Source organism: Periophthalmus magnuspinnatus, chromosome 15 (assembly GCF_009829125.3).
Source record: "Periophthalmus magnuspinnatus isolate fPerMag1 chromosome 15, fPerMag1.2.pri, whole genome shotgun sequence".
Taxonomy (NCBI): domain Eukaryota; kingdom Metazoa; phylum Chordata; class Actinopteri; order Gobiiformes; family Gobiidae; genus Periophthalmus; species Periophthalmus magnuspinnatus.
The window spans coordinates 17,840,780-17,855,049 of record NC_047140.1 but is presented as its reverse complement, the minus strand read 5'-3'; the positions used below and the strand labels follow the sequence as shown (position 1 = coordinate 17,855,049).

General features: G+C 38.9%; 1 protein-coding gene across 1 annotated transcript in view; it reads right to left on the bottom strand.

The window, feature by feature from the left end:
- Positions 1-14,270, bottom strand: part of LOC117382311 (serine/threonine-protein kinase 32C-like) — a 187,171-nt gene that overhangs the window by 54,230 nt on the left and 118,671 nt on the right. Inside the window, exon 3 of the mRNA XM_033979444.2 lies at positions 10,443-10,594. Coding sequence (XP_033835335.1) covers positions 10,443-10,594 — 152 coding nt within the window. The remainder of the gene's footprint in view (positions 1-10,442; positions 10,595-14,270) is intronic.

The window sequence follows — 14,270 nt, the reverse complement described above, 5'->3', positions numbered from 1 at the left end:
GTTGCTTGCTGTTTTCATAGAGACAGTTAAGTTTAATGCCATACAGTGAAACATTCCAAGCAAAGCAATACAATCTCCATCATAGTACACCTTTAAATAGACTCACAATTTCAGTTTATTTTAACTTTTTGTGCGTTTTCTATTCCGAGACCATATCCCGTACATTAGGAGCACAGTGTAAGATTGTATAACTTTATTCTGCTGCTTCACTGAAATAAACCGAGCAGGAGACGAGTGTGTAATTGTCCCAAAGGTAAGCGTGTGCATTGACTCATAGTTCAACCGTTCTATTCAAAAGCTCACATAGAGAAATATTGATTGGCGGCTGTCTGGGCTCTTTGTTGGTGCATTTCAAAAGGAAAACTTCAATATTACAACAAAATGCTTCTTTCACTGCGTAGCAACACATCAATGCAACTTGTATAGCCCGAACCCTCGCTCTTAAACTGAAGAGACTATTCACTCTGAAGTACAAGACATACATTTCCATATTGAGCACGTATTTCAAGGGGCACAAATGGCTTACACTACCAGTCAAAAGGTTGGACTTATTTTTCTTTTTATTTATGTTTACTACTTTCAACACCAATATATGAAGCAAAGTTATATGAAATTATGTAGCAAAGAAAAAAAAAAAGCTGCAAAACCTTGGCCTTCTCTCAATGAGCTTCACGATGACAACACAAGTTCTCAGTTATTTTGAGTTTATTCTTTTGTTAATGCTTTCCATCTGCATCCATTCATAGTTTTGATGCCTTCAGCGAGAATCTACAGTGTAAAAAGTCATGAAAAAAATAGAAAAGACTAATTACAAAGTGTGTCCAAACTTTGACTGGTAGTGTACACGCAAAACTTTACTCTTTGAACCGAGTGAAACAAATATATTTTAAAAGCTCAAATGTGGGTGGACACAGACAGCTTAATGGACTGTTTTCTGCCTTTGTAAATGTCCACTTTCATGCATTAGCGTGTCTCTTTACAAATTAGCCTCGACATTTCATATTAGATCATTAAAATAATGTACTTGTTCGCTCGCTGAAGAGTAAAGGTGTTTAAATTAGGCAAAAAATAAATAAATAAATGAATACAAATACACATATCCACCTTCCATAAAATTAAAAGGATGTAGCCATGGTTAAAAGTGAGTTTAACAAACACTGTGTAACTTTCTGAATGGTTCATAGTATGGCACTATACTATATACTTATATGGCCCCCAACCTACAAATATGTTGGGGTTGATGCAGTCGGTCAGGTCTAGGTTCAGCAACAGTCTGCGCTCAAAGAATGAAGTCAGCTGACACCTGAATATACTGAATGACCAGGTTATTCCATCAATGGATTTTTTCTTCCCTGATGGCACGGGCATATTCCAAGATGACAATGGCAAGAGTGGTTCAGGGAGCATGAGACATCATTTTCACACATGGATTGTCCACCACAGAGTCCAGACCTTAATCCCATTGAGAATGTTTAGGATGTGCTGGAGAAGACTTTGTGCAGCGGTCAGACTCTAACATCATCAATGCAAGATCTTGGTGACAAATTTGTGCAACACTGGATGGAAATAAATCTAGTGACGTTACAGAAGCTCATCGAAACAATGCCACAGCGATTGTGTGCTGTAATCAAAGCTAAAGGCGGTCCAACGAAATATTAGAGTGTGTGACCTTTTTGTTTGGTGGAGACTTTTATTCTCGGCAGTGTATATCTTACCTTTATTCAGTTGAAGGTGTTTCTGTTGCTTTAAAGCTGACATTTTATGCAAAATTGACTTGTCAGAGCTTTTAACCATATTATAGTTGTTTCCCTTCACTGCTTATTCGCCCGAGGTTGTACTGAACTGATTTGTACATGTTTGAGCCATCTTTAATCTTTTATTTTCAATACACCATATTACTGATCCCAGTTTTTGCCCATTGCCCTGTACTTACTTTGTTGTCAAATTTAATTTTCGTAATCGGTGATACGCGCAGGATTCAGCAGCACTACTTTGTTCACATTTTTTAAAATCTGTTGCTCACAAGCATGATCTGCATCATCCATCAGAGCTGTAGACTCTTTGTTGTGATGACGTTTATGGCGACATCAGCTCCTCTTGGGCACAATGTAGGTCTTCTTTAAAATACTTTGAAAAACATATATTCTTACTGTGCGCAGACTAGCTTCTCCACAGAGCTGACCTGTAATATGGCCTAGTATCTTGATAGGTTTAATGCCATACAAAGTAATGACATGTCCATGTAAATAAGCAGGTGGCATACCCTTTACTCAAAAATTTACATAATGAACCTTTAAGCCATTCCTCCATGCAGGACTAAACAGCCTGTGTTATGAGATAAGACTTCATCAGCTCTAAATTAACTGGGGATATTTCTGCAATAATCGGGTAATATCACTGGCTTTCAAACACTTTAATTTGTAACATAAAACACAATCTGGCCCAAAATGTTCCTTTTAAATTTCAGTCGTCAGTTTTCTAATGTCTCAGGGCTGTACAATAGAGCTCCTATCTTCATTAGAAAGTTTGTGATGAGTGTAGCTTATGCAAAACGTGCCCCCAAGTCTTTCATCTTTCTGACGGATCGGCTTCACCTGCTGTGAAGGGGGGTAATGGCACATAATGATCCCAGGCTTCCCCATTTGGATCCTCTATAATGCATTCTCCCTTTGTTCCTAATCTGTCATAATTTTAAAGTCATTTCCTCAACTTTTGCTTTCAACTGTGTGAGCATCAAAGAAATCAGTTACACAGGGCTGTTTAGGTTTTAGAAAGTCATGACAAAATAAACTCCTATTAAAGTTTTGTTTTTTGTATTTATGGGTATGTCCAGTTGATGGAATTACACCTTCTTTTGCTTTGTATTTGGCTTTTATGTTATTCATTTATGTATTCAGAGTGATGTGTATTTGAGGACCATTGCCATAGCTAATAGGAATAAAAATAAATAAATAAAAAATAATAATAATAATGAAAATGAAAGCTGAAGTAGAAGTGGTATTTGACTACAGCCAAATGAAGCCGATCAAGGCTAGCAGTAATAGCGGCTGATTTAAAGACGAGTTCCACGTTTGGAAATCTGAGTGTGCAACCAAAAAATCAGGAGCAAGGTTGTCCCACCTGCACTGCTGGTTTGGCAGGGGGCAGGCACTTAGCATCGAGACACGGTAGTTGTCAATCAAACCTGTCACTAGCGGGAGCCGACCTCGAGGAAAAATACCTTATTGGTCTGTTATAATTGTTCATATCTTCATTTATGAACAAATTATCTAAATAAAACCACCAGGATCATATTTACACACATTATACATGTTTAAAATGCAGATTTTTCAATAGAAGTCAATTGAAAATAGACTGGAATGGAACCAACTCAAGTCCATGCTCACTGATTCCTATTAGATTACAGGTTATAATCTACTTATATATAAGCATTGAACACACTACCTATAATGTCCCAGTTATAGATTCATCTCAGAAACTGGACCAATAAACCAGAACTGTGCAGGGTTTGATCCTTTGTGCTCATCCAAAGTTCAAGTGCAGTGTCACCAAATGTTTTTACTAAGAGTTCAGGGCAAGGGTTTAAGTGTACTTCACTCAAATATCCCACTCTATTCTCTATAAAGTGGCAAGTTTCAAAAGAGGAAGTCTGTTTCTGACAGATTACCCCAGCTACATTGAAGGATGGGTCAAATGCAGAAGACAAATTTCCCAATGGAGACAATAAGGTATATCTTAACATTAACCTTCGCCTTAATGACAAAGAATTTAGATTTTTTTTTTTGTATTGTCAGAAAGAAAATTATACTAGACTGAAATGTTTTAGTTTTTTTTTTTCTTTTCTGTAAAGTACAAGAGCATAGACCCAGAGAACCAAAGGACGCTGCTGGAAGTGGCTTTACCTGTTGATTTGAATGATTATCTCAGCTGGGCTACAGATTAAATATTCAACATGTGTCCACCTTTTTGTTCATCAACTCTTAATTCATTCAAATCCTGCACTTGTAGCAGTTCCAAGTATCTACAGGCGACACATTCTTCCACAGATTACCACAGAATCAGCAGGATCCCCTCTGCGCTCTCTGATCTGGTGCCTGCTTCAAGCCAACATTTCATCAACACATTGTCAGAAAGATTTAACCCAGACCTGCCCAATCTCTGGTGCACAAGTGAAATGGTATTCTGGAAATACAATGAATATATGTAATGGTTTATTCAGGTGTAGACACAATTACTACATTCAAACTTGATTTCAATACTAAGGAAAAGAATCGATGCTCAAAACTGATTCCGATACCACGATGACAGTAAAAATACAAGACAATAATAAGATTTTCCACATTAAATCATAGTACTTTCAGCTCAAGATCTTTTTAAAACTGCTCAGGAAAGGTTCATTTTTGTCCTGTGAATGTGACTTTTTAGTATCGATACCTGCTCAAATGAGTATCTAGTTTTAGTATAGTTTTGACAGCTCTAGACACAATTAAGGGAGGTATGTGGTACACTATATACAGTAGTTATAGTTTAAAATTCTTGGATTTGCTCTCTGCTCTTGGCCCGATGTTATTAACTGCCTGTCTCCATGGAGATAGTTCAATACCATACTGTGGAACATTGTAGACATAGAAGTAACATCTCAAAGATTCTTTATATTCAGGTCAAGTGCAGAGTCCTTTTTAGTTTGGTTCTCGAGTATAATGGTGCAAAACTGAAATAAAATTCTCCGCTTTCAGACAGACTGCTATTATTACTGAGTACAGCAATGAGACTTTTCACAGCAGGTGGTCAAGAAGCTGCATTTTTCTCCAAAACAAAAATGTGAATCTTCTCGATGCTATGCTGGATGTTTTTATCTTTGAGAGAGAAAGAAAGAAAGAAAGAAAGAAAGAGAGGAAGTGGGTCTGTCACAATAATGACTATATCAACTTATCATTCAGTATATGAAAGCTGGAACAATATATTTTAGGGCTCAATATTTACTGTGGGCACTTTTCCTTTGCAAAATATGTGAGATTTTTGTGATTTTTGTTGCAATACGCTAAGATTTGAGCTGTAGAGGGTTGAATAAGTCACTTCTATGGCTAATTATGTCTTCATTTGGCTGTTTATTTGTTGCAGCTCACGTCGTTTAATGATCCTGTCTGTTTAAAAATATTTTATTGAGATTATCCTGGTTGGTTTTCGTTCAATATTTTCGTTTATCACTGTATATCTCTACCTCTAGCAATATGTCGTGCTTCAAAAAACCCACCCAGACATTTGTAGAGAAATAGAGACAGACTTAGAAAGACAAAGAGAGGAAGGAGGAGAGAGGAAAAGAGGGATAGGTATATAGAGTAATAAAGAGCGAGAGGGAGGGAAAGAGGAATAGATGTGTAGAGATAGAGATGGGGGGGTGAAGAGAGATGAGGAATCAAGGGATAATATAGAGGGCAAGAGAGTGAGGGTTGGATAGAGAGGAGAGGATGGATGGATAGGGATAGAGAGGAAGAGGGAGAGATAGGGAATCAAGGGGATGAAGGGGAGGGAGAAGACTGGAAAGAGATAGAGTGGTAGAGAGAGAGGTAGAGAGACAGATGGAGAGCGTAAGGGAGGGAGGCAGGAAAAAAGGGAGCAACAAGAGGAAAGAGAGGAACAGGGAGAGAGAGAGGGGGAGAGTGAGGGAAAGAGAGTGAGGAAGAAAGAAGGAGAGAGGGAGGCCGCTGTGTCAGAACAAAGTGAGGACATTTTAATGAGTGTACATAGTGGCGAGTATATTTTTTATAGAGTGAGTCCCAGAGGAGCCAGAGCCTGCCAAAGCCTTCTGTGCTAGTTTTCCTGTGTCTCCATCTCAGCTCTGCAGCACAAAGATACCAGTGTGAGATACCAGTGTGAGATACCAGTGTGTGATACCAGTGTGTGATACCAGTGTGTGATACCAGTGTGTGACAGTAGTGTGTGATACCAGTGTGCTCAGGCTAGGCAGTCACTCACACCTCCCACTATTACACTCAACTGTCCAATAATCATTTATACAACTACTGTCTCAATACCAACACTGAAGCTGGTCTGGCTTGGTAAGATGAAAACAGTGGCATTAGGAAGTGTATTTTAAAGTGCACAAAAATATAGGAAGAGTTCTAAAACGGAATAACTCTACCCGTCCTCAACACGGAGAGATCCATTCAAATTTAAGGGACAATTTTTGCACCAGGAGTCACAACTTTGAGTATTTTTTGGAGCTTGTTTACATTACCTCTACATACACTAACCTAAAGGATTATTAGGAACACCTGTTCAATTTCTCCTTAATGCAATTATCTAATTGCTTCAATGCAGTTGCTTCAATGCATTTAGGGGTGTGGTCCTGGTCAAGACAATCTCCCGAACTCCAAACTGAATGTCAGAATGGGAAAGAAAGGTGATTTAAGCAATTTTGAGCGTGGCATGGTTGTTGGTACCAGACGGGCCGGTCTGAGTATTTCACAATCTGCTCAGTTATTGGGATTTTCACGCACAACCATTTCTAGGGTTTACAAAGAATGGTGTGAAAAGGGAAAAAACATCCAGTATGCGGCAGTCCTGTGGGCAAAAATGCCTTGTTGATGCTAGAGGTCAGAGGAGAATGGGCCGAGTGATTCAAGCTGATAGAAGAGCAACGTTGACTGAAATAACCACTCGTTACAACCAAGGAATGCAGCAAAGCATTTGTGAAGCCACAACACGCACAACCTTGAGGCGGATGGGCTACAACAGCAGAAGGTACCATTCATCTCCACTACAAATAGGAAAAAGAGGCTACAATTTGCACGAGCTCACCAAAATTGGACAGTTGAAGACTGGAAAAATGTTGCCTGGTCTGATTAATCTCAATTTCTGTTGAGACATCCAAATGGTAGAGTCAGAATTTGGCTTAACAGAATGAGAACATGGATCCATCATGCCTTGTTACCACTGTGCAGGCTGGTGGTGGTGGTGTGATGGTGTGGGGGATGTTTTCTTGGCACACTTTAGGTCCCTTAGTGCCAATTGGGCATCGTTTAAATGCCACGGGCTACCTGAACATTGTTTCTGACCATGTCCATCCCTTCATGACCACCATGTACTCATCCTCTGATGACTACTTCCAGCAGGATAATGCACCATGTCATAAAGCTCGAATCATTTCAAATTGGTTTCTTAAACATGACAATGAGTTCACTGTACTACAATGGCCCCCACAGTCACCAGATCTCAACCCGATAGAGCATCTTTGGGATGTGGTGGAACGGGAGCTTCGTGCCCTGGATGTGCATCCCACAAATCTCCATCAACTGCAAGATGCTCCTATCAATATGGGCCAACATTTCTAAAGAATGAATCAGCACCTTGTTGAATCAATGCCATGTAGAATTAAGGCAGTTCTGAATGCGAAAGGGGGTCAAACACCGTATTAGTATGGTGTTCCTAATAATCCTTCAGGTGAGTGTATGTCATATTTGCTGCCCTAACTTCCCTAAAAAAAAAAAAAAACAAGCTAGAAATAACTAGGCAAGATTTTTTTGTAAAATCTTATAAGATGGTGTTAATTATGTTTTAGTGAAATGAATAGTCATAAGCACTTTAACGCAAAAGCAAAAATACAATGGTAATATTTGGAGTTCTTCAGTGTAGGGACAAGCCTTATAGACTCTTCCAGCCACACAGCCGGGTACTGATATTAATGTTCTTTCAATATTTCTCTCAATATTTTTATTTAGCTGTCCTATTAAAATGAATGTGATCTTTTTAAAAGGATAGCTAAATAAAAATATTGATTTTGATGTTAGCAAAGGTTGTTGTTTATGTGTTTATTACACTTGCCAAGAAGCAATACCAGTAAATATCTATCTTCCAGCTGCAGTTTCCATTAAAGTACAACAAACCATATATAATACATATTCCTTTATCAGCAAAACAACTTGCCTGACCAGCCAAGAATACACTCTTCTGCAACCATTTACAAAGATATGCAGTCTGGGCATCGGTCTTTTCTTGCTGGGTGGGTTTTAAAGGTGGATGAGTCAATCAGAGACAAGCATGGTCCATATCAAAACAAACATAGCATGCTTATGAGAAAAAAAAGAGCAAATAAATGAATAAAATTAACACAGAGAACTGGAGAACTCTACTGAATCACCGCGCAACACGTCAAACAGCTGCTAATCTGATGAGAGGAATCTTATTTTGTCCTAAAGGAAATATGACTAACTAGCTCCATTTTCATGCGTCCCTGAAATAAATGATTCTGATTGGACAGCTCTGTCTGGAGAAGGTGGTAGTCAAACAGAAATTATGCAGCTGTAATAATGTCCCTAAATTGTCTCTAGTTTAGTCCCTTTCTTCTCCTTAAAAGGTGCTGTATCTGATTTTTACTGGTTTAAAACATGAAAAACTGAGTTAGTTCATTTTAAACAGTTTGCAGTGGCCCAAAGCTTTTCCTCACTTACATTATGCATTCCTAATTATTCACCATGATGAGTTTATAAGCACTTCTCACAACTTTCAAAGACCAGAGTGAAATTTGGCAATCACAGTAAAGCAAACAACAACCTGCATGCTAACGTGCACTTCCTCATTATCTGGCAATATAACACTTTACAGTTACATGCAGACAGAACATAACAGACATATTTTGAACTCAACAGCAGCTTATGCGATATATCTGTACTGGGGCAAGACAAATTTTGCTCCAATGCATGGAAATAAATCAGGTACAGGCCCTTTAAGATAACTGAACCAAATTATTCTGAAGAGTAAAGTACTTAAGTAACACTGTGTGAGTGCCACGCCAGTCCCCAATTACATTTAGAGTCCCATTTGGAGATGAGTGTTAAATAATGAACAGGCTCACCCACATCTCAGGCCCAGGGGAGCAGCAGCACATCTTTAAAACCAATGGAATTATAACGTTCACTTCAACCTCAGAATTAAGGTACCAAAATACTTCAGAATATACTTCTCTAAAAAGAAATTGTAATCAACTTTGCAATAAAACATTTCTGTAACTGTCAAATGAAAAATACATTTGTGGAGATTCACTTTACTTTGGGCTTCATAAAAGTCTTGATGTTCCCTCTGCTCCAACAGTGTAACAGTTTATCTCATTAAGTTCAAAGACTCTGTACCTGATATTTTTCCTCATATTTGAGCAAAATTTGTTCTGCCCCGTTACAGATATATTGTGCAGCTCTTGAGGTCAAAATAAATCTGCTGTGTAATATCTGCATCTATTTATAAAACATTTTAATGTCTTGTTTATTGTTGATAATCAGGAAGTGTGTGTTTCCATGCTAGTTGTTGGTGGCAAAACTCTTCTCTGGTCTCTAAAGCAGTGAAAATAGCCTATAAACTCATCATGGTGAGTGATTAGGATGCTCAGAATGAATAAGGTAAATGGGGAATAACTGGACCACCGTAAACCATTTAAAATGAACTAGATCTGTTTTTTCCCCCACATTTTTAGGTAAAAATCAAGCGCATTGTTTAATACGTCCTGTTCTAAGCAGAGTTAGTTTAGTAAAGGGTAATATAACTAATGTCATATTCTTTTACGCAGTAATTATAATGTACGCCCTTTTAGCTTTGGGCATCTTTCAGGCTTTCATGTTAATTGGGATACAAAATGAACCCGGGATTTGCATAACTAACTCTAATTATAATAACACTTTGTTATTAGAATGAACTTGGAACATTGTACCAGTAATTTTCCTTCATCTTGAAACTGCCAAGAATGGCATTGAAATAATAGTTTTCATTAGGCCTGTCACTCTAATTACTATATCAACTTATCATCCAATATATTATAAATGGAATCATAATTTTTGGGGATCAATATTTACCATGGGGATTTTTTCTTTGTAGTAGTGGGACATTTTTTGTAATTTTAGTTCATAATTCAACCTTCTACAGCTCAAATCTTATCATAATGCAGAAAAATTAACCAAACTAGTTCCTTAAGTGTACTACTATTAATTTATACAATTCACAAATATTTAACAATAGTATAGCATTTAGAATAATTCTGCTTTATGGTTTGGTTTCAATATTATCCTTAAACTGGGAATAAATACATGTACTGTAAACAACTTGGTATCAATCGGTTAAAGACTACAAATTATACATAACAAAAGATGCATTTTTAACCTCAACTACTCGCCATCATATTGAATCCAGCTGCTAATTTCTAAAGCATCATATTCCATTATAAAATCACACTCTCTGATTCGATCACAGGTCGGACAAAATGGTCACTGCAACCACAACTTTTGGCCATAGCTGACCTGGTTTAAATATGCATGAACATTCTAAGACCACAAACTTTATCTTTAACAATCCAAAATTAAACAGAAGTAGCAGTGAATAGTTGCATACCACAACACGTACACAAACATATATAGTTGCATATCATAACACATGTATAAAGTATTGTGTATATTTACCAGAGGTTGACTAAGAAAACGTGTTCGATCTCTTGAAGGATCTCCAGTTCTCTGAAGACGTTTCGGACCTCGTCTCTCTCGATGCACTGCTGCTTGTTCATGTACTTCATGGCGTACATTTTCTCTGTGTCCCTCTTCTGGACAATACAAACCTTTAAAACACAGAAGACAAGACACACAAATGCGTAAGTGATGTACAGATACTAAGGAGTAATGATGGATTACAATAGTGTTCATTACAAGAAGGTTTCAAAGACTCGAGATGTTTCGCGTCTTATCCAAACGCTGTTAACATTCTGAAGTGGTAAGGATTAAGACTGGTCAATATCTGTTAGAAACGCTTTAGACCTGGTTAAGTCCTGGATTAGACCTGGTTTGGTGCAGCTCTTGTGAAGTGTTCCTAATCTGTTGTGGTCTGTTCCTCACTTAGCTGTTGACTATTTTAGCTACAGTTTAGTCCTTGTTTAATCCCAATTTAGTCCTGGATTATACCATGTTCAGACCTGTTTTAGTGCAGATTTTGTGGGGTGTACTAAGTCTGCAGTGGTCAGTATCTCTCAGAAGTGCTTTACGCCTGGTTAAATCCTGGTTTACTCCGAGTGCTGTAGACCAGTTTTAGTCTTGATTTAGTCCTGGTTTAGTCCTTGTTTCATCGTGGGTCAGACCTAGTCCAGCTCTTGTAGGGTGTTCCTGGTCTGCGGTGGTGAGTAATGTATAATTGATGTATAAGAGACGCTTTAGGCCTCATTAGTCTTGGTTTAGACTTGGTTCAATCCAGCTTTTGCAGTGCGTTCCTGGTCTACAGTGAGTATCTACTGCACATCTGTCAAACTCAAGGGCTAAATGTGGCCCTCCACATCATTTTGTGTTGCTCTCAACAAGGTAAATTAAAAGGTATGACGGCCTTAAAATGTCATTTTATCAGGAGACACACAGTTACACAGCCATATTTTTTACATCATTGCAAATGCATATGTAATATTTGTCACTTGAATTAACAATTTTAAAAAGTAGTTAAATTTAGTTTACATGTGGGGCTTTGATGGCAGCCATTTTGCTGATGTGGCCCTGTGCGAAAATGTGTTTGATACCCCTGATCTCCTGTATCAGAGGTACATTAGGCCATGGTTCAGTCCTGGTTTATTTCTAGTTTAGTCTTGGTTAAGTCCGTGTTTATACCTTACTTAGTTCAGGTTTAGTCATTTCTTATTCCTGATCCAGTTCTGGTTTAGTTGTCATGATCCTGCATTTTCTGTCTCCCTGTGTGCTTTCCCCTCCTTCACCGGTCTGAGCCTGGAGCTGGGCGGGGTTCCTGGCTCCTCCCGCACGCACCTGGAGCGCATCAGCGCAATTACCTCCACCTGCTATGGAGCATAATTGGAGCCAGGACCAGACACTCGGGGCGAGATTGTCTGCGTATCATCATCCACATCCTGTCTCCTGCACTGCTCCAGCTTCCGCACTCCCGGCTCCGCTCCCACCTGGCTTCCCCGACCTGGTATGGTACTGTTCACCTTGTCTCCTGCACACTACGCCCCTGGACCTCACCCTGCACTCTGCTCCTTTCCCTGGCTCTGGTCTACTGGCCTTTGCCTCTGTGGCCCAAGTTCCCGGACCCCGGCTTGTCCCGTCTCCCGCTCCGGTGCCGTACTGCGCGCTCCGCTCCTGGATCCTGCCCTGGACTCTGGCTCCTATTCCCCACTGGATTAATTATTGTGTTTGAACTGTATTTCACCATTTTGTAAATAAACACTGTAAATCTGCCCCGAGTCTGCACGTCTTTGGTCCTCCCAACCCCACCGGTTACATTAGTCCTCATTAAGAGTAGCTCCTGTGTCATGGTTTGCAGCGGTCAATATCTAAAATGACCCACCTCCTGCAAATGTCTGTTCAATTGAAAACATGTTTGCCAAGTTGAAGCCTTTTTAAACGGTGATGCAGAAATGGTACAGTAGTGAACAGGCATCAGGTACACAGGGGGATGGAGGCAGCTGGAGTCCGTAAAACTTTATCACGTCCCTGGTCCCACATGAGGCCGTAGAAGTGCAGGGGCTGTGGGATTCTACAGACTACCCTTTAATCTCCAAAACAGCATCTCTTCCTGTGAAGCCAGATGCACTAAAAGCACTCCAGGACACTCTAAAGCCTGACTCGGTAAAACCACACACATTTTTCAGACGGGGAAAATAGTCCAGAAATATATTTATTTATGGAACTCTGGCCCATCTTGTAACAACAGAACTTGTTTTTGGGGTGTAGGAAGTTCATTAGTTATTTAGGGCGACAGTGGCTCAAGTAGTAAAGTGGTTTTCTTAGGACTAAAAAGTGCGTAGTTCAGTCCCAGCTCTAACTAGTGTCTGGTGTATTTGTGTACGTGTGTTCTTCGGCAAGACACTTCACCAAAGTATACATGTGGTCTGTCAGTCAAGTGGTCTGGGGGGGTCATTGGACATTTTTGCAGCCAAGGCCCAAGTCCGACATGAATAATAGACTGAGTTAGTTATACATCTGAGGACTGGTGTACAACTAACTTTCAATATCAACTTACTGTCAAATACTCAATACTACTTGATAACAAATACATCAGGTCTAAAGTAGGACTGTACCAGGATTTGTGGAGATCTGCAATGGAAGAAAATTAGAACCCTAAACCAGACATAACAAAAAAAAAATCTAAAAACGTAATGGTAATACAGTCATCAATACAGTCAACTCTTTTTAGTGTGTAGGTTTTTGATGTGGATAAATACAGCAGGATAACCCCCCGCTTCAATAAATCTACTTGCAATGTGTTGTCTAAAAAACTAAATTTTGATATTAAAGAACAAATTAGATACGAATTTCTGATACCACAATAATAATACAAAACACTCTTTATTTAGACGATATAATGTCATTTTCAACATTATATCATAGTAATTTATTTTATATTACCATCTCATATGAAAGAAATACTCAATACTACTTTTTATATTGATTTGTATCTGATTTTCGATACTTTTGCCAATGCACAATGTCTACATCTACATCCAGGATAGGTAAATAGTCACATTCTACAATCTGCAAAACAAACCAACTAAATGTACAACTGACAGAATTAAATTGCTTCTGGTTCAATATTTGAGCCCAAGCTGATTTGCAAACCAAAATGTAATATCTTTTTCACACTTTAAACAAGTCTCAGTCCTGTGATGAGTGCATTTTTCCATGTGAATCGCACACTCCTCTAATGTACTGACACTCTGGTATCGCTAATGGAGCCCAGTCCCAGAGCCAACAGTGTTTATGGACAAACTAATCACTCATTATTTATTCATCAGGGTCGAGTTTGTGTTGGAAATAACTGTGAAAGGTCAAAGCTCGGACGCGGCTCTGGAGAGGTCAGTCATTACAGTGATATTATGGGATGGACATGCTTATTATAGAAGTTATGGACCTCTTACTGCGTTATGTAACAGTATTTTTAGTTTGGTTTATAATGATTTATAAGTAATAAAATGTTTGGTTTGTTTTATAATGGTGCCTTTGCAGATTTGCTTAACTGGTTTAAAGGGTCTATGACAGGTTAGACTGCTAATTATACTCATTTACTTTTACACATTTAAGACATTGACATCACACTAGAAAATTGTGCCTAATTTTTGGTGGTGTTCTGAGTCTCCCTATGATGTTATCTTACCAGAGACACTGCCTGGGATGAATGTGGTGTGTGCATGAGTGGTGGTGGTTGGAGGGAGTAATGGCAAGAGTAAGACCGGAAGCCTCACTCATTCAACCCCAGGACATATATGGCTACAGTAGTACTGTACCACAACAGAATATGGAGTA